This window comes from Lotus japonicus, chromosome 3, assembly GCF_012489685.1.
Source record: "Lotus japonicus ecotype B-129 chromosome 3, LjGifu_v1.2".
NCBI lineage: Eukaryota > Viridiplantae > Streptophyta > Magnoliopsida > Fabales > Fabaceae > Lotus > Lotus japonicus.
Genome location: NC_080043.1, coordinates 54,041,437 through 54,058,707, shown reverse-complemented (window position 1 = coordinate 54,058,707; position 17,271 = coordinate 54,041,437). Strand labels below are relative to the sequence as shown.

Sequence of the window (17,271 nt, the reverse complement as noted above, 5' to 3'; positions counted from 1 at the left end):
TTTACAAAAAGCTCAAAACTTTGAGCACAGAAAGACATAGAGAAAGACGACAGAATTGACAATCAGAAGTGAGGGATAGTATCTATACCTCGAGGTCTTCGGAAAAATGAAAATTTCGCGATTCCGATTTTTCCTGTGTATTCCTCGGAGAATTCTAAGATAGGTTCTGGCGACAGAATTCCAGAACTCAAAACAGGTTTCTTGGAATTAAATCAAACGGTCCAAAGTCGGTGTAAATCGATTTTACCCGAAAAACTACTTTTTGCAGTTGATGTCGGATGAGAAAACTTCGTTCTGAAGAAAGATTAGAAATATCAAGAGAAATAGGCTTACGCGTGTGGAATCTTCGTTTGAAGCTCTGAATAGAAAAAGTCTTCATCGTCCGTTGATTTTAGGGTTTTTGAACTATCAGGGTTTTAGTTTCTGCAAACTTCCGAGTATTAGAATTTGACGTTCGTACATTCCAGGGTTTCGTATCGAAACGCTTGTTTATAAACGAATAAGAGAAATTCTAACATTTCTCTGAAGATTTTTGGAATTAGTTTCCATCGTGTCTTTAAGTATAAATTAGCTATTTACTAGCATTCTTGCCCTAGGTTTAAGCGAATATTAATCGGGCTATAACTTTTATCGACTTTGATACAGTCCTTAGCTTTTTCCTGAACTTTCTCCTTCATAAATTATTTCCATTCGATAAACTCGTTCAGGTTTACCTCCACGATACATCAAAACTAATCGTGATTAGGAATTTTATTCGGTTTATTCCAAACTTAAAAACTTGGGTCTCACACATCCTATATTAACCATTTAGCACATAGCATGTGAATCAATATCAACACATCCTAGATTAACCATTTAGCACATAGCATGTGAATCAATCTCAAAAACAATTCAAGCGATAAATGATTATCAATTGTCAGCCGTAGCCTCAGAAAACATTTTTCCCAGTCAAAACACAATCAAGTGCATAAACAGTAAATCAAGTCGAATTCGTCGACACCTAAATCATTATCTAGTATTCAGTTAGTAGCCCTCACCTGTAGTTCCTCCAGGGTGTTCCTCAAGTTCTCCTTCACAACCTTCCTCTCCGACTCCACAAAGTTCCTCAAACGAACCTTAGAGCAAATTCACAGAAATCAATCATAATGAGTCAGAAACTCAGCAAACAATAAGTACTAGGGTTACACAATGCATTATAAACTCCGAAGTACGATAATCTAACGCGTTAAGACAAGTTTTCGAAAAACAAAATTTTCCTCCCCCTATGGAGGAGCTCTCGGCCACACACACTAATTATGTGCGCCGAATTTTCTTCGATCAAACTTGGTTCCTAGGTTATAATTAGTCGTAACTAAGACGAATCAAAGCTCGGAAAAATTTTCGGATCGAAAACTGTCGCAGGGGTATTTTGGTCTATATTTTTAGCTCAGAATTTCAAAATTGGAATTTCGAAAAACAAATTTGATGGGGACGTCACCAACGACGTTTATGACAACTAATCCTACTGACACTAAGCTAGGTCGAGAGTTTTAAACCGAAAGAACGAAACTTTGGCTAAAAATGGGTTTTTCAAGCAGAATTGGAATTCGGCGACATTCAGCAAAATGTAATCCGCTAAACATGCTCTTGGGCATGCAGGGAATAAGTTTAGACAGAGAAATCGAGTTATTGGACAGTTTTACAAAAAGCTCAAAACTTTGAGCACAGAAAGACATAGAGAAAAACGACAGAATTGACGATCAGAAGTGAGAGATAGCCTCTATACCTCGATGTCTATGAGTAGCAACGAACGGTGCAGCGATCGGGCAAGAAACGGCGAAAAACTTTTTCTTCCTCCTCCTCCTATGGTGCTCGCGGGTTTGGGTAAGAAATGGTGAAGGGTTTTGAAATTTTTTCATTTTCTTGCTATTTATAGGTTTTGGAAAATGCAGAAAAATGAAAATTTCGCGATTCCGATTTTTCCTGCACATTCCTCCGTGAATTCTAAGATAGGTTCTGGCGACAGAATTCCAGAACTCAAAACAGGTTTCTTGGAATTAAAGCAAACGATCCAAAGTCGGTGTAAATCGATTTTACCCGAAAAACTACTTTTTGCAGTTGATGTCGGATGAGAAAACTTCGTTTTAAAGAAAGATTAGAAACATCGAGAGAAATGGGCATACGCGTGTGGAATCTTCATTTGAAGCTCCGAATAGAAAAAGTCTTTATCGTCGGTTGATTTTAGGTTTCTTGAACTATCAGTGATTTAGTTTCGGCAAACTTCCGAGCATTGGAATTTGACCTTCGTACATTCAAGGGTTCGTATCGAAACGCTTGTTATGGAAGAATTTAAGAGAAGTTCTAACATTTCTCTGAAGATTTTTGGAATTAGTTTCCATCGTGTCTTTAAGTGCAAATTAGCTAATTACTAGCGTTCTTGCCCTAGATTTAAGCGAATATTAATCGTGTTATACCTTTTATCGACTTTGATACAATCCTTAGCTTTTTCCTGAACTTTCTCCATCACAAATTTATTCCATTCAATAAACACTTGTTCAGGTTTTCCTTCACGTTACATCAAACTAATCGTGAATAGGAATTTTATTTGATTTATTCTAAGCTTAAAAACTTGGGTCTCACAAGGGTGGTTTTGTTTGGTTGGGTTTGTTGGTTTGTCATCGTGAGACGGTTATTCTCATGAAATCTTATTCAATAATATATATCTTTTGCTGTCAAAAAAAAAGTTTAAGTTTAATTATATATATATAGGGGGAAGGCAGTGTTTTAAAACTCGGCTCGGTCATTGACTCGGTCGGGGTACTGAGTCACTGAGTCACTGGTCGGACCACTGGGTCACTGGTTCGATTGCTTGACTCGGTGTATATTAAAAAATAATAAAAATGTCCAATGCAATATAAAGTTAATATAAAAAAAACAAAATACGTTTTTAATCAACAACATACTGGTGGTGCAGTGGTAGTTTTCTTTCATATTACCTCCATGGCCTGTGTTCAAACCCTGCTGGCACCATTTTTTAACAAAATATCACGTTTTTTTACCCAATTATATACAAAATGTTTGCAAATGGACAAAAAAAAACAATTTAAAAGGCCCAATAGGTTAAATAACCCAACTGGACTGAAAAAAAAAACAATGTGAAAGGGTTAAATAATTATTGGAAAATGGGCTTCTATCTAGCCCACCGTTAACAAACTAACAAAAAAAAACAAGAAATGGGTGACTCGCCGGTTCAATAAAAAACCGGCCGAGTCACCGGTTTGACCGTTAAACCGGCCGGTTCAAACCGGTTCCAGTCGAGTGACTTGCACAACCGGTCTGACGTGAGACTCGGACCGGTCAGGTCACCGAGTCTCGGTCCAACCGGTCGGACCGGCCGGTCCGAGCCGAGTCTTAAAATACTGGGGGAAGGTGTTTCCTAACTCTCAATAATTAATTTAAATCAATTTATTTACATTGATTTAATTTAATTATTGAGAGCTAGGGGACATGTAGGATGGATAGGGGTGGTGCAGTAATCAATTCCTATAAGTTACAATTTATCTTTAGAATGTATAAATAATCTATATATAAATCTATATATATATATATGTAAAGCACACTTGAGCTTTAGCATTAAATACATAAGAAAAGCTCAAGTGTTACATTGTATTAAAAACATACAAAAATAACTTTGTAATAAATAGATTAAACAATAATAAAATTAAAATGAAAAAATTTATATTGTCAAAAACTATTCAACTACTTACATTAAATAACAACATTATATTCATAAACACAAAATTTACATGAATTTTGTATTTCACAAATATTAAAAATTAAATTCAATAAGAAAATAATATTTATTAAAAAATTTAGATATAAAGATTTAAAATTAAAAAATTCTATTTATATGTACATGAGACTTGAGTTTTACATTACATACCTTAAACCATAAAACTCTTATACCTTTGTATTAAAATACATTAACAAATAATAAATTTTATTTGTAATAATATATTAAAAAAAATGGTATTGTCAAAAAATATTCAAGTACTTATATTAAAAAACAAAATTCATCAATTTTTTGACTTTTTTAGAAAAAAACACTAAAATTATCTTAAGTTTAGCATTTGACAAATATTAAATATTAAAATTATTTAATAGTAAATAATATGGATAAAAAAATATTTAAATATTTTTTGATCTATGATATATTAGTAAAAATTACTCAAGGAAGCATAATAGAGAAAAATAATAATTGTCAAAGTTGAACAAATGTTTATTGTGAGAAGCCAGGCTTATCCACTTAACGTCATCGTAGAGCCTCAAGGGATTAGCCTAGAGCTGTCAATATGGGTTCCAACCCGCGAGCCAGCTCGACGGGTTGGCTAAATGAGCCGGGTTGGGTTGGTTAAATTCCAGCTCGAAAAGAACTTGGGTTAGTGCAACCCGGCTCGTTTAACCCGCGGGTTAGACGAGCCAACCCGCGGGTCAAGCGAGCCAACCCGTCGGGTTAGAGTTATTTTTTATTAAAAAAAATTATTTTATTTGTCTTTAATTTAAGGTTAGTTTTATGGATTACTTTTAGATAGAAAAATGGAAATTTTCATTTCTTTAAATTTGAGACAATTTTTTGTGTTTTATTTATTGTTATTCTATTATTTATCTTATTTTAAATGTGACAGTAAAATAATTGTGTTTTTAAATCTTGTCAACTAAATTATTTTACTATATTTTGTAACCAAAAAGTTACTTTACTATATTTCAAATGTGACATACAAATTAATGGGTTGATAAACCTCTTTCTTATGAGTTGTTGCCAATTTCTTTAAGTATTTTTGTGAAATTATTTTTTTAAAACATTTTCTAATCCAATTTATCTATTTTTTATATTTTTTTTTCACCCAACCCGCGAGCCAGCCCGCCAACCCGCGATCTCGTAGCGAGCCGGGTTGGGTTCATATTTTCCTGGCCCGTTAAGGCCCCGGGTTGACACAACCCAACCCGTTTTCAACCCAACCCATACGGGCTGACCCATATGGGCCGGGCTGGCCCGTATTGACAGCTCTAGATTAGCCTCATGACTATCGGCTGTGTAAAAACATTCGTAAACCAAATAAGCTGGAAACAAAATTAAATTCACAAGATAATATTTTAGGCTATTTTTTTTTATCAAAAGGCTATTGAAGTTGTCACTTATTATAATTCCAAAATTTAAAATTAATTTATTCTTCTTGGTCTTGATATGTCACAACAAATGACTTTTCAGGTAAGAAATATAAAAAATGATATTAAAACTTATTTCATGACATTAAAGACTTATTACTTAATATTTTTTACGTAATTTATATATTTCAAATTAACTTAATAAATTTTCATATTATTAAATAAATAATTTTTAATTGTTAAAATTATTTCTATGCTAATTAAATTTTAGTAATATTAATTATTTATACAAAAAGAACTATAAATAATATTTATTAAAATTTCTGAACACAATTTTTTAATATTTATAATTAAAATTATTTAATTTTTATTTAGTTAAACTATAATAATTTTTATTGAGTATTTTTATCTTAAAAGATATTGTTGGTAAACCCGTGCAACGCACGGGTATAATATCTAGTATATATGTAAAGCTCACTTGAGCTATAAAGTATTAAATGCATTAAATAATGAAGTTGAACAAATTAAATTTGTATTACTTTCAATATAATGTTACTTTTGAAACATGTCAATCATTTTGTTTTTTTGACTTTACACATGCCAATATAACATAACTTTTGAAAAATGCACAAAACCTTGATGAATTATGAGATATTTGGGTGCTACATTATACCTTTTGTCATTTATCTACATATCTTGCATCCAAACGTAAGGTACTCTTTGAGTTTTAAATTGGCTGAAACTACTAACATAACCTTTGTATTAAATTATGTAATAAAAAAATTCTTTTTATTAAATAAATTAAATATAAAGATTGAAAACTGAAAGAAATTAACTAGAGACTATTTAGCTACCTACATTAAATAATAAAACTATAAACTAAATTTTGAATTTATTTTTTACTTTACTCATACAAAAAAAACTACATTAAATATAAGAGTTTATTTATTTATTTTAGGAAAAAAATCATCAACAAAAAAAAACTACATTAAACCATTTGGTAGTACTATATATTAAATAATAAAAATATTATATACATTAAATGTTTGTATTAACTGTATTAACTATTTATTATAAATTTTCAGTTACGTATACAAAAAATAATTTATTCAATATCAATTGAAAAAAATTAGAATATTAATTATCAACCACAAGTTGGAGCGGAGAAAATTAAAATAAAATTAAGTAATATTTTTATATATAAAAAAGATTGAGAGTTTATATTAATTATTATAATTTTTATTAAAAAATAATTAAGACAAAATATTCTTTAAATAAAAAGTATCGCTCTATAGGTATTTATTAAATATAATGTGTGTATTGGATGAAAACATTCTTTAAATATAATTTTTGATCTATTATATATTAGTAGAAATGACTTGAGAAAGAATATTAAAATAAAATAACAATGACAAAAGTTGAATAAATTTAAATTTAATAAATAATTCTTTACACCAATAAAATTATTTCTTATTATAATTTTAAAAGTTAAAATTACTTTATTGTTGATATAAAGTATTAAATTAATATGTTATGAACACAAAAGATGCCACAAATAGTGTATTGAGAGCCAACGCTAGCCACCGCTTTGAAGTTTAAATATGGATGAGGCGTCGAAAGGGAACCTTGGGGTGAGTGGTATTGGCGGAGTTTTGAGCGATCATGGAGGGAAGGTGCCAGGTTACTTTGCAAAAGGAACTGGAATGCTGGGTGCTTTTGAGAGAGAGGTTCAAGTAGTGTTACATGCTTTATTATTTTGCCAGCATATTAAATTTTCAAATTTGGTGGTTGAGAGTGATTCCTCCTTAGTGGTTGAGTGAGTATCTAAGGGAGATAGGAGGTCATGAAAATGGGAACAAGTGTTTAATCATAAAGATCATTTGATGCCTGTAATTCAGTGTGTTAGTGTGGTGCATCATGCATGTATTGCGTGAGAGAAACATTGTGGCAAACCAAGGGTGTAGTAGGGAACAACAAATATGGGTATATTGTGATCCAATGTAATTACCTAAATGAGAAGGTTGTTTCCATTTTTATTGCGTTTCAATAAAGTTTTCTTTAAAAAAATATCAATTATTAAATTTGAGTAATATTAATTATTTAGTTCTAGCGAACTCTAATTCTATTCAATGAAATGTCTCACCTCCACTATTATTTAATTTATTATATTTTATAATTAAAAATATTTTAATATTTATATATTTATTAAAACTATAAAAATTATATATAATTTTAAGAATATTGTGAATCTACCCGTGCAACGCACGGGTATTATTTCTAGTTAAATTTTGCTATTTCACCAAACTTTTTTAATTAATGCTACACTTTGAAAACTTTCTTTGATGATATAAAAATCTAATACTTATCTCCAGTGTTATCAAACTCGACCAAGAGATCGAATCGGTCGGGGTACTGGGTTGATGGGTTAATAGTCGAACCAATGAGTCATTGGTTGAACCGTTTAACTAGATAAATGCTAAATTTCAATTTTTAAATGTTATATATGTACATATCTATTAAACTATTAATAAGATATATATACTATCTTTGTTAAAAAATATATGTATATACTATATTTGTATTGTTCTTTACGGTGGGTAATTTTCAACAAAAAAAAGCTTTATATATATTTGGTTCTCCCCACAGGAAAACTTATGCTTAAAAAATAAGATTGGGTCAAACTAACAAGCCCACAAAATAGAAAACCCTAGAAAGCTAATACATAACCTACACAATTAACTTTCCTTTGTGCGGCTGTGTCTCCCTTTCTTCTCTCTACTGGCTCGTTTTTTCTGCAACAGTATATATTGAAGGTGCCCACTAGGGTGGACTATTAATAAACTGGTCCACCGGTGCACCATGATTTATAACCATTAGATTTTAGCATTTTAGAATATTCTCTAATTGAATGGTCAGGATTTGATAGATGAAAAAAAGTGTAAAAATGTAAGTTTCACACTTCTTCCCTACCAACAAACCATTCTCTGTATACACTAACCCAAAGATCGAAATACAAAAGTAACTGTGATATTTTTTTTGAACACGGAATCAATTTGAGTTAATCTTAGTTAAAGAAAAACATGAAGATGGCAAGTGAGAAGGACATCTCAGTTCTTTGTTCTTATCAAAGTGTTGAACATCTTCAAAATAGAAACGGAAAAGGAAATGCAGCAGCAGCACCAAAAAACACTGTCATTCTCACTTTCTCAACATCTTTGCATTGAATAGTCATAAAATTTATTACGAATTTATAAATTTTTTAAATATTACATAACAAAACACAAAAACTGCAGAACAAAAGAGGGAATTATTTGCAATATTACATCGAAAAAAACATTAAAAAAAATTACCGAAGCTTGGTCTTGATTGAGAAGCTCCAACCTTGCAGTATTGCTCCAATCTGCAAAAGCATACCTCAAATCGATTGCATGTGTGAAAAAGATCTTTATTTCCTCCGATCAAGTAGAAAAGGAACCACCTTTGGTCCGATCTGGTGGAAAAGGAAGCACCTTTGCTCCGATCTGATGAAGTTGATGACGGGAAGTGATGGGGATGCCGGATTTCAGGGAGAAAGGTGAGGATTTTGATGATTTAAGGGAGATTGAAGGGTCGGAGAGGGCCGAAGGAGAAGAAGAAGAGGAGGAGGTGGTGGCCGGAGAAGTGCAGAAACGAAAAGGAAGAAAGTGATGGCGGCGGAGAGGATGACAAGTGAAGAGAAGAAGAGACCGAGAGACGAGAGCCGCAGAGATGGCCGGAGAAGAGGAAAAAGAAGAAGGTGATGGTGGTGGAGAGCAGAAGAGATCAGAGAGGAGAGGAAGATGGTGAAAACGGCTAGAGTGGATGAAGGGGTGAAAATTTTAGGGTTTAATTTTTTTTATCTGTTGTAAATTACTAAAGAACCCCTTGGTCCATGGGTGGACCAATTTCAAAGTTGTCCACCCTAGTGGGCACCTATATTGAAAGCCAACAATTATTTTTCCTTCATCCTCTTCTCTTTCTTATTCTTCTTTACCTACAAACTAATATATTGCAGAGCTCAGTGTCAAAAACAACAGGGTCGCAAGTGAACGAAAGTGTTGTAGCTCTCATTGCAAGGGGATTGCATCAGCTAATTGATGGAGCCAAATTAGAAACCCTATGAAACTGAAGCCTGTGTAAAATGCTCCGTTTTGAGGGGACTGCAATTTTATTTTTTCCCTTTTCTGTCCAAAGCGTCGTTTTGAGCATCAGATAATTTTTTTTACTAGCTTACTGGTCCAACCGGTAAGGCCGGGTTACCGGTTTTTTAACCAACCCGGCCGGGTCTGGCCGGTTCACAACGGTCTGAATGCATGGCCGATCCGATCCTCAGACCGAGACCGGTACCCGGTTGGATCGATTCGTGGTTCAACCGGTCTAACCGGCGGTTCGGTCCGAGTCTGATGACACAGCTTATCTCTACTACAAACATAAATTAGAAATATATAATCAGGGTTGTCTAAATGACCCATGATAAAGTTTGGGTTAAATAACCCATCATCCAATCAGATAAGTGAGTTGAAATTTCTATATTTTATTTATTAATTTATTTCCAACTCATTTATCTCTATTGTGATTGGATGATAGATTATTTAACCCAAACTTTATAATTGATTATTTAGACAACCTCTATAATCAGACATAATAAAACTCTCGTAAAAAAGTTTTGTTGAATTTTTAATTGAATTTTGTATATTCATCCTAATTTTTTTCTTCATCCTCTCTCCACTCATTTTCTTTTCCTATCTCTTCATCTTTTCATATCACATCAAAAATAATATTATTCATTTCTCTTTTATCATACATCACTTACATGGAAGGGATTATGAGTGTCATAATAAACATTTCCTTTTTAATTTGTTGGTTTCTTTCCTGCCAAAATTGTTGCTGATCTTCTCTCCCTTAATCATTGTATTTGTAACAGCTCTTGCCTTTTAAGGTAACCAAGATATCATCACAAGTTGAAGCTTTATTTTATTTTGGGTCCAATGGTACAGAATATAGACCCATCACGATGTCTATAAATTAGGCTTCAACCTGTGTTATTCTTTACAAGATAAAAGATAATTTCTTTTATTTTTCTCATTTGCTCCATTTTAACCAGCAAGAATGGCCAAGGCACTTGGCACACTCTATTTGGTGTTACTTCACCTTTACCTGTGCTTTGTCCTGACCCAATCAGCACCAGAGACTGCGCTTGTAACAGAGATTCCAGGTTTCAATGGCACATTACCTTCCAAGCACTATGCTGGGTAATTCAATTCTCACTTCTCAAATTGCTACTCACAAATTTGTGCGCTTTTCCTTTTCCTTTTCCGTTGTTCTTGAATTTTTGACCCATTTTTCGTTGTTTTTTTTTGTTATTGAAGGTATGTAACAGTGGATGCAAAGCACGGAAGGAACTTATATTACTATTTCGTTGTGTCAGAAGGTAAACCTTCTGAGGATCCAGTGGTTCTGTGGCTTAATGGTGGACCTGGTTGCTCTAGCTTCGATGGCTTCGTATACGAACATGGTAACTTTTTTTTTTTCCAGTTAATGCACTTCTCTGATACATTTAGGGTGAACAAGAAGAAATGTAACCCATAAACGGTTGTTGCACTTGTTCAACACTTTAGTTTCTTCTAAGTAGATTTGCTAGCTATCCTAATTAAACCATCAGCAGAATAACTGACAGTGCTTGCACATTCGATTCCATTTCTTTTATCACAACGGTCTCAATTCATCCTATTTCATCAGATCCAGTATTTGATATGCTTCCCAATAGTTTATTTCATCTATTCCATGACCGGAACCACGACTTGGTGTTCTATTTTTTTGTTGCTCTGTCTTCAATTTTCCTTAATTCTTCTTGAAATTGGAATTGTAATTTGATTTATTAATCAAGTGGAAATTGATGATGCGCTTTCAGGCCCTTTTAATTTTGAAGCTGCAAAGAATAAGGGAAGCCTGCCAACGCTGCATCTGAATCCATACAGCTGGTCAAAGGTTTGAACTTTTTGAATCATATTGAATTTAGAGAGAGAATGCTGATTTCTTCTCATAGTTATGTTTTTGGGTTGAGTATCTGTGTAATTCATCAATTATTAGTTGTGTTTTGCTATGATCAATTTATGTATGGTTCAGTTTTGTATTATAGGTATCCAATATTATATATCTGGATTCTCCTTCTGGTGTGGGGTTTTCATACTCTGAGAATGAAACTGATTATGAAACAGGAGACATTAAAACTGCCTCTGATTCGCATGCCTTTCTCCTTAAGGTAGTTAAGGAAAGAACTTCAAGATTTTGTTGTCATATTTGAATAAAAAAGTCTGTATTCTCAATTTTCTTACATTTCAACCTTTTTTGCTTTTGTCAAATAAGTGGTTTGAACTCTATCCTGAGTTCCTTTCCAACCCATTCTTCATTGCTGGAGAGTCATATGCTGGAATTTATGTGCCTACTCTTGCTTCTGAAGTAGCAAAAGGTACTAGAAAGTAGAAAGTTTTGCTCTTTAAGTGTCGGATAAATGTGTTAGAATCGCGAGTTATGTGCAGTTTTTTTATCTTTATACAGGAATTGACGCTGGTGTAACGCCCAATCTGAATTTCAAGGTCTTTCTTTATCTTTAAGTGATCAATTTATATTTTCAAACCTGTGGCTGCAATCTGAAAGTCATTGTTTGCAGGGTTACATGATTGGAAATGGTGTTACAGATGACAAATTTGATGGAAATGCACTTGTTCCATTTGTACACGGGATGGGTATAATTTCAGATGAACTGTTTGAGGTGTAAATAAACCCCTCAGTTATAGCAACGTCACCCGGTGACTTATCATTTTATCATCTTATAATCAATTAAATTCATTGCTTTTTTTTTTTATATCTGAAGTATGTTAAATTGTTAGTACTTTCTGCCATATCCAGACAATTCAAAAGTTAGTCACATTTTGTGCCTTTTCAGGCAAGCTAATTTTCGTTTCTGAGAACCTAATTGACTTATTCAGTGGTTGATTTGTTTTGGACTTACTTGAGATAAAAATTTCCAACACTGTTTAGCTTGAAATAAGATAATCTATCATGTTAGATACATCACCGAACCATTATGTTATCTGGAATGAATTTTCCATTGTAAAATATGGCAATCTGTATTTCTTTTGAATGTTTCATTTAATCTTGTTACTTGCTGCTACAGGAGGCTAATGGTGAATGCAAAGGGAATTTCTACAATCCACTCAGTGAAAATTGTACAAGCAAGCTTAACAAAATTGAGCAGGTGAGTTAACTATATGATAGTGATGGTAGGAAAATGAACTAAGTGGATTTATGCACTCATTGGTCGTTCTTTCTATTTTAGGATGTTGATGGGTTGAACATATATGACATTCTAGAACCATGCTATCATGGCACAGAGGCCGAGAAGATTAAAGCTTCCTATATTAGATTGCCACCTAGCTTCCGGAAGTTGGGTGAGACTGAGAAACCTCTTCCTGTGAGGAAAAGGATGTTTGGACGCGCTTGGCCCCTAAGAGCACCTGTGAGAGAAGGAATTGTACCAACTTGGCCTCAACTGATGGATAGCAATGATGTTCCGTGCACTGTGGGTTTCTTTACTACTACTTCCCCACTGCCAATTGATTTTTATAGCTTGATTATTGCATAAAATTTACTGTCTACTTGCACACACCTCAGATTTACTAATGCTTTATTGCCAAAAAATAGAGAACTACTAATTATTTCATCTTTTGTAAAAAAGTAACAGGTGATAGCTAAATTGTAAAATGATGAACAATCCTGAAAATGTGCTCAAGTTAGTGAGAGAAAGGTGCTAATATGAAATACACCATTAAAAGGTGTCTTCTATCTTGTGTTAAACCTTACATATTTAAAACATTGCTTCTTCATCAATTCAGATAAGAATTAAACTAGTTCGGATAGATATCTGGCAAATAACGATTTGCCATATGCTATAGGTACCAAATTGTTTCCTCATAAAATGAGCTCTTGTCTCTAGTAGTGGTGTTTTAATAGTCACTATTGTTAAGGGATTTTAAGCTCTATAGATTTCTTCTCTCACAACAACGATTCACTTTTATCCTTCCCACTTGTTATAATTTAGTTTAGACGAACAAGTTTTTGAGATAATATTTCCCATTTTGATGGTAACAGTTTTTTCTTTTCACTCTGTCTTATTGTATCAAATCTTCTTTAATCAAATGTTGCTAGGGTTCTATATACCAGATATTATCATCATCATCATTCTTATAGTTGATAATGTCAATCGCTGTTTGACTAGTAACAAGATCTAATGTTATCTTTAGGATGATGTAGTCGCAAAATTATGGTTGAACAATGAAGCAGTCAGGAAAGCAATTCACACTGCAAAGGTGAGATTTCAAGCAAGATACCTTTACTGTGGTTGTGAAAGTAATGATCTTGATCTTTCTGATGAAACAGACAAGTTTGGTCAGTCAATGGGATTTATGCACGGGCAGGATTAGATACAATCATGATGCTGGGAGCATGATCAAATACCACAAGAACCTAACTTCCAAAGGATATCGAGCCCTTATATACAGGTTAATTTCCAGCATGAAAGCATATTTTGAGTTCTGGTAGCCAAAACTATTCCATTGCTATACACATAGGTGCAATTTTTTGTAACAGTGGATGGTATGAAATACAAGAAATAGAAGTTTTCTCTTTTATTTGAGATGGCTGGATTTATTATATTTTCCTTCATTGCATTTGTCCTTGATCTTATTGGTATGTGAACTATTTTTAAAATAACCACTGTAGAGTGTTAAGTAAGCTACTATTTATTAGTTTATTTGATTTGAATCTGATAGTATGCGGTGACAAAAGGGTCTACACTAGACAGGTAGCCGAGGATAACACCCAGACTAACTAATTGGAATATCTAGAGTTAGTTTGGATTTTGGCTTTATAGGAGAGAGGTGAATGAAAACAAAATAGGAAAGGTTTGGAATTGTAATTGAAGTGGATCAAGGTTTCACAAATACCCTGCAGAAAAGTGATCCGCATGCCATCTTTTACCTCAGGATCACATTGTTCAGAGAGAAGATTATTGGATAATACTTCATATTCTGTTGTTCTGTTCTATTTTTATTCTGGTTCTGCTTCAGTTCTACCAGAATCTTTCAACGAGTGTGCCTATATATGCATTTTCCATTTATTTTTTTACTCTCTTAGCTTTTAATTCATCTGTAGGAGAAATTTTCAGGTTTATGCCTCGGAATAGGTCAAAAGTAGTGCATTGTTAGCTGCTTTCATATTTTGAATTTCATTGCCAATTGCCATTGCTAAACTGCAGGATTCAACTGTATTTAGGGTTTGATTGTCTTACAAGTTATTGTGACAGTCATAATTCTTATTTTAAATAACTTAAAAAATTTATTGTTTCTTGCAGTGGTGATCATGACATGTGTGTTCCTTTTACGGGGAGTGAAGCATGGACGAGATCAATGGGATACAAGATTGTTGATGAATGGAGGCCTTGGTTCTCCAATGATCAAGTTGCTGGGTACCTACTAGTTCAATTTCCCTCTTAGCTTATCCTACTCAATGAACCTTCAATTATTTTAATCACTTTATGAAGCATGCTAGAACACATTTTCTGGTACTTGGCACAAGGAGTTCAGGACACAAGATTGCAACCTGTTACCAAAACATGTCCCTGACATTGTATTTTCACATCATATACCAAATCTTGACTAGAAATTGAGTTAATTATCTTTGTTGGTTGCAGGTTTACTCAAGGATATGACAAAAATCTTACTTTTATGACTATAAAGGTTTGTGTCTGGGTGTGTCATTACATATTAAATGTGTCTGTGAAATTGCTAATTAGTACCTAAAATGTGAATATGTTAATATTTAATTATATTGGTGCAGGGAGCTGGACATACTGTTCCGGAATATAAACCGCGAGAGGCATTGGAATTTTATACACACTTTCTCACTGGATTGCCATTATGAAAAAATTCGAAAATATAAGGAATAATATATCTTTGTAATTTATTAATGATCTACTGGGGTTTGGAAACGATAAGTTATATTTGTATTAGTGAAATACACATTTCGTTTCTCTCATTTCTTTTCAATAAATATGCAACCTGTTTTCATAGTTCACAAATGCGAATATATTTTTTTCTTTTCAAAGTATTTCTAAAATATGTCATGCATACTCCTAACCCTAACTAAATTTACATCTATTCTTGACCAAGGCAAGTACATAACAAATAGAATTAGACTCAACAAGGAATCCGTTATGCAATGACTTCATAGATCCGATACACTCCCTACGATTTCCACACCTGGGAACCGCAGGAAAGCAATGTACCAAAATCTACCCAAATCCTACTCATAATTAAAAGTATCCTGCAAACTTTTACCAATATGGTAAGCATCTCTACCCAAAGGCACTAGCCTTACTTCCAACTCTACTCTTCAAGTCTTCCACTGTTCTTTCATGTAGAGTAGCAACTGCTCACATTGCCACTTGTCATCGTTTGACAGTTTCCTGACTGCCCAAACCCAAAAATACAAACAAGGCATGCGATGGTCAACTCACGAAGACAATGTGTAATACAAGCATCACATCTAGATTTGACAATACATATAGTATGTTACATCATAAATATATACCCCTAACGTGCTATCAGTTCATCAGCAACAATAATATCCTCATCACATCATCAAACTTAGAGGCTGATAGGGCCTAATATTGACCTTAGAGGCTGATAGGACCCAAATAAAACTTAGTGTTGATCTCAAAGACCCTTTCAAGAAAGAAAATACAGTAAAGGTTAGGTCACCCTAATGGGGCGAGTCTAGTTCACGTGCTCGCAAGACGTTGAACCCTTGTTCATGAGGGTGAAGTGCGTCTTTTGCATCGGGTCCCGCCTCGCCAAGGTCGCAGCCCCTTGAGTAGAGGTCGAGTCGCCTTGATGGGGCGTGCCCGATTCTTCATATTATCTTATCATGCATTATCTTATATTATCATATCTCATCTCATAATATCTTATATAATTTTAGGCTTAATACATTAGAAGGCCCCTGTAATTGTAAAGGGAATCAAATCCAGGGCCTGAAAATTTTTTGCATCAAATTGGGTCTTTAGAATTTTTTTTTAATTCAATTAAGGCCAAATGCTGCCAGATCTCAATTTTGTCCTAGTCATCAATTACACGTGGCTTTTATAAATTTTTTTAATTAAAAAAAAAAATAATAATTCCAACTCAATCATTTAATCAGAAAAAATAATTTAAAAAACTTAAAAAAAAAACCTAATCTAATAATCCCTTAACTAAACAATTACATAATCTAACTAATAAACTAATCTAATAATCTAATTATAACCAATCCCTAATTAAACCCTTTCATCCCCAAATTGAAACCCAATTACAAATCTTCTCCATCCCCAAATTGAACCCAGACAAGAACCAAGGTCTCCTTCCTCCTCCATCACCAAGAACAACAACCAAAATTAAAATTCCAGCACCAGCCGTTGTTCATGTGACCAGAGATCTTCGAACAAGAGGTGTAAGGCAGTCACGCGCAGAGATTTATATGAAACCCTCTTCTGGTATCGATGAAGGTGAATGGAATCGTGTAAAAGAACATGTCCAAGGGATAAGAGGAACGGGGGCAATCTTCGACAGGGCCAAGAAATCGTGGGTGCTGGGGAAGGTTTTGGGGCTTGAATATGAAGGTTAGATGAAGAAGCAATACAGGGCCTAGAAGCAGAAATTCGGAGCATTCATTCTTACCAAACTTGATGCAACGTCGGTGGGTCTCATGGCCTCGGGAGTGCGGAAAAGGAAGGGTGGAAACGGCTAGAAGAAGAGGAATTGGAAGAGGGGATGAACGTTTCCTTGCATCTCTTGCAGATAACCCAGATCTGCTTGTGCCAGTTCCTGTGTTGGCCAGATGAGGATGAAGGTGGGGAGATGGTTCTATCTTCTTCCACTCTAGGGTTGAAATTGGGGATGGAGAATGAAGATGAAAAGTCAGGGCTTAATTGGGGATTCTCAGATTAGATTAGGGATTAGTATTTGATTATATTAGGTTTTTTAAGTTATTAGGTTAGATTAAGTTTTTTTT

General features: G+C 33.8%; 1 protein-coding gene across 1 annotated transcript; it reads left to right on the top strand.

The window, feature by feature from the left end:
- Positions 1–10,122: 10,122 nt before the first annotated feature.
- Positions 10,123–15,301, top strand: LOC130743302 (serine carboxypeptidase-like 20). Its single transcript, XM_057595493.1, has 14 exons — positions 10,123–10,415; positions 10,533–10,678; positions 11,075–11,151; positions 11,303–11,425; positions 11,530–11,632; positions 11,722–11,759; positions 11,834–11,935; positions 12,341–12,421; positions 12,503–12,745; positions 13,467–13,532; positions 13,603–13,724; positions 14,576–14,689; positions 14,915–14,960; positions 15,061–15,301. Exons 1-14 carry the CDS (start codon positions 10,273–10,275, stop codon positions 15,142–15,144), a joined length of 1,488 nt encoding a protein of 495 aa, XP_057451476.1. The 5' UTR covers positions 10,123–10,272; the 3' UTR covers positions 15,145–15,301.
- The last annotated feature ends 1,970 nt before the right edge of the window (positions 15,302–17,271 follow it).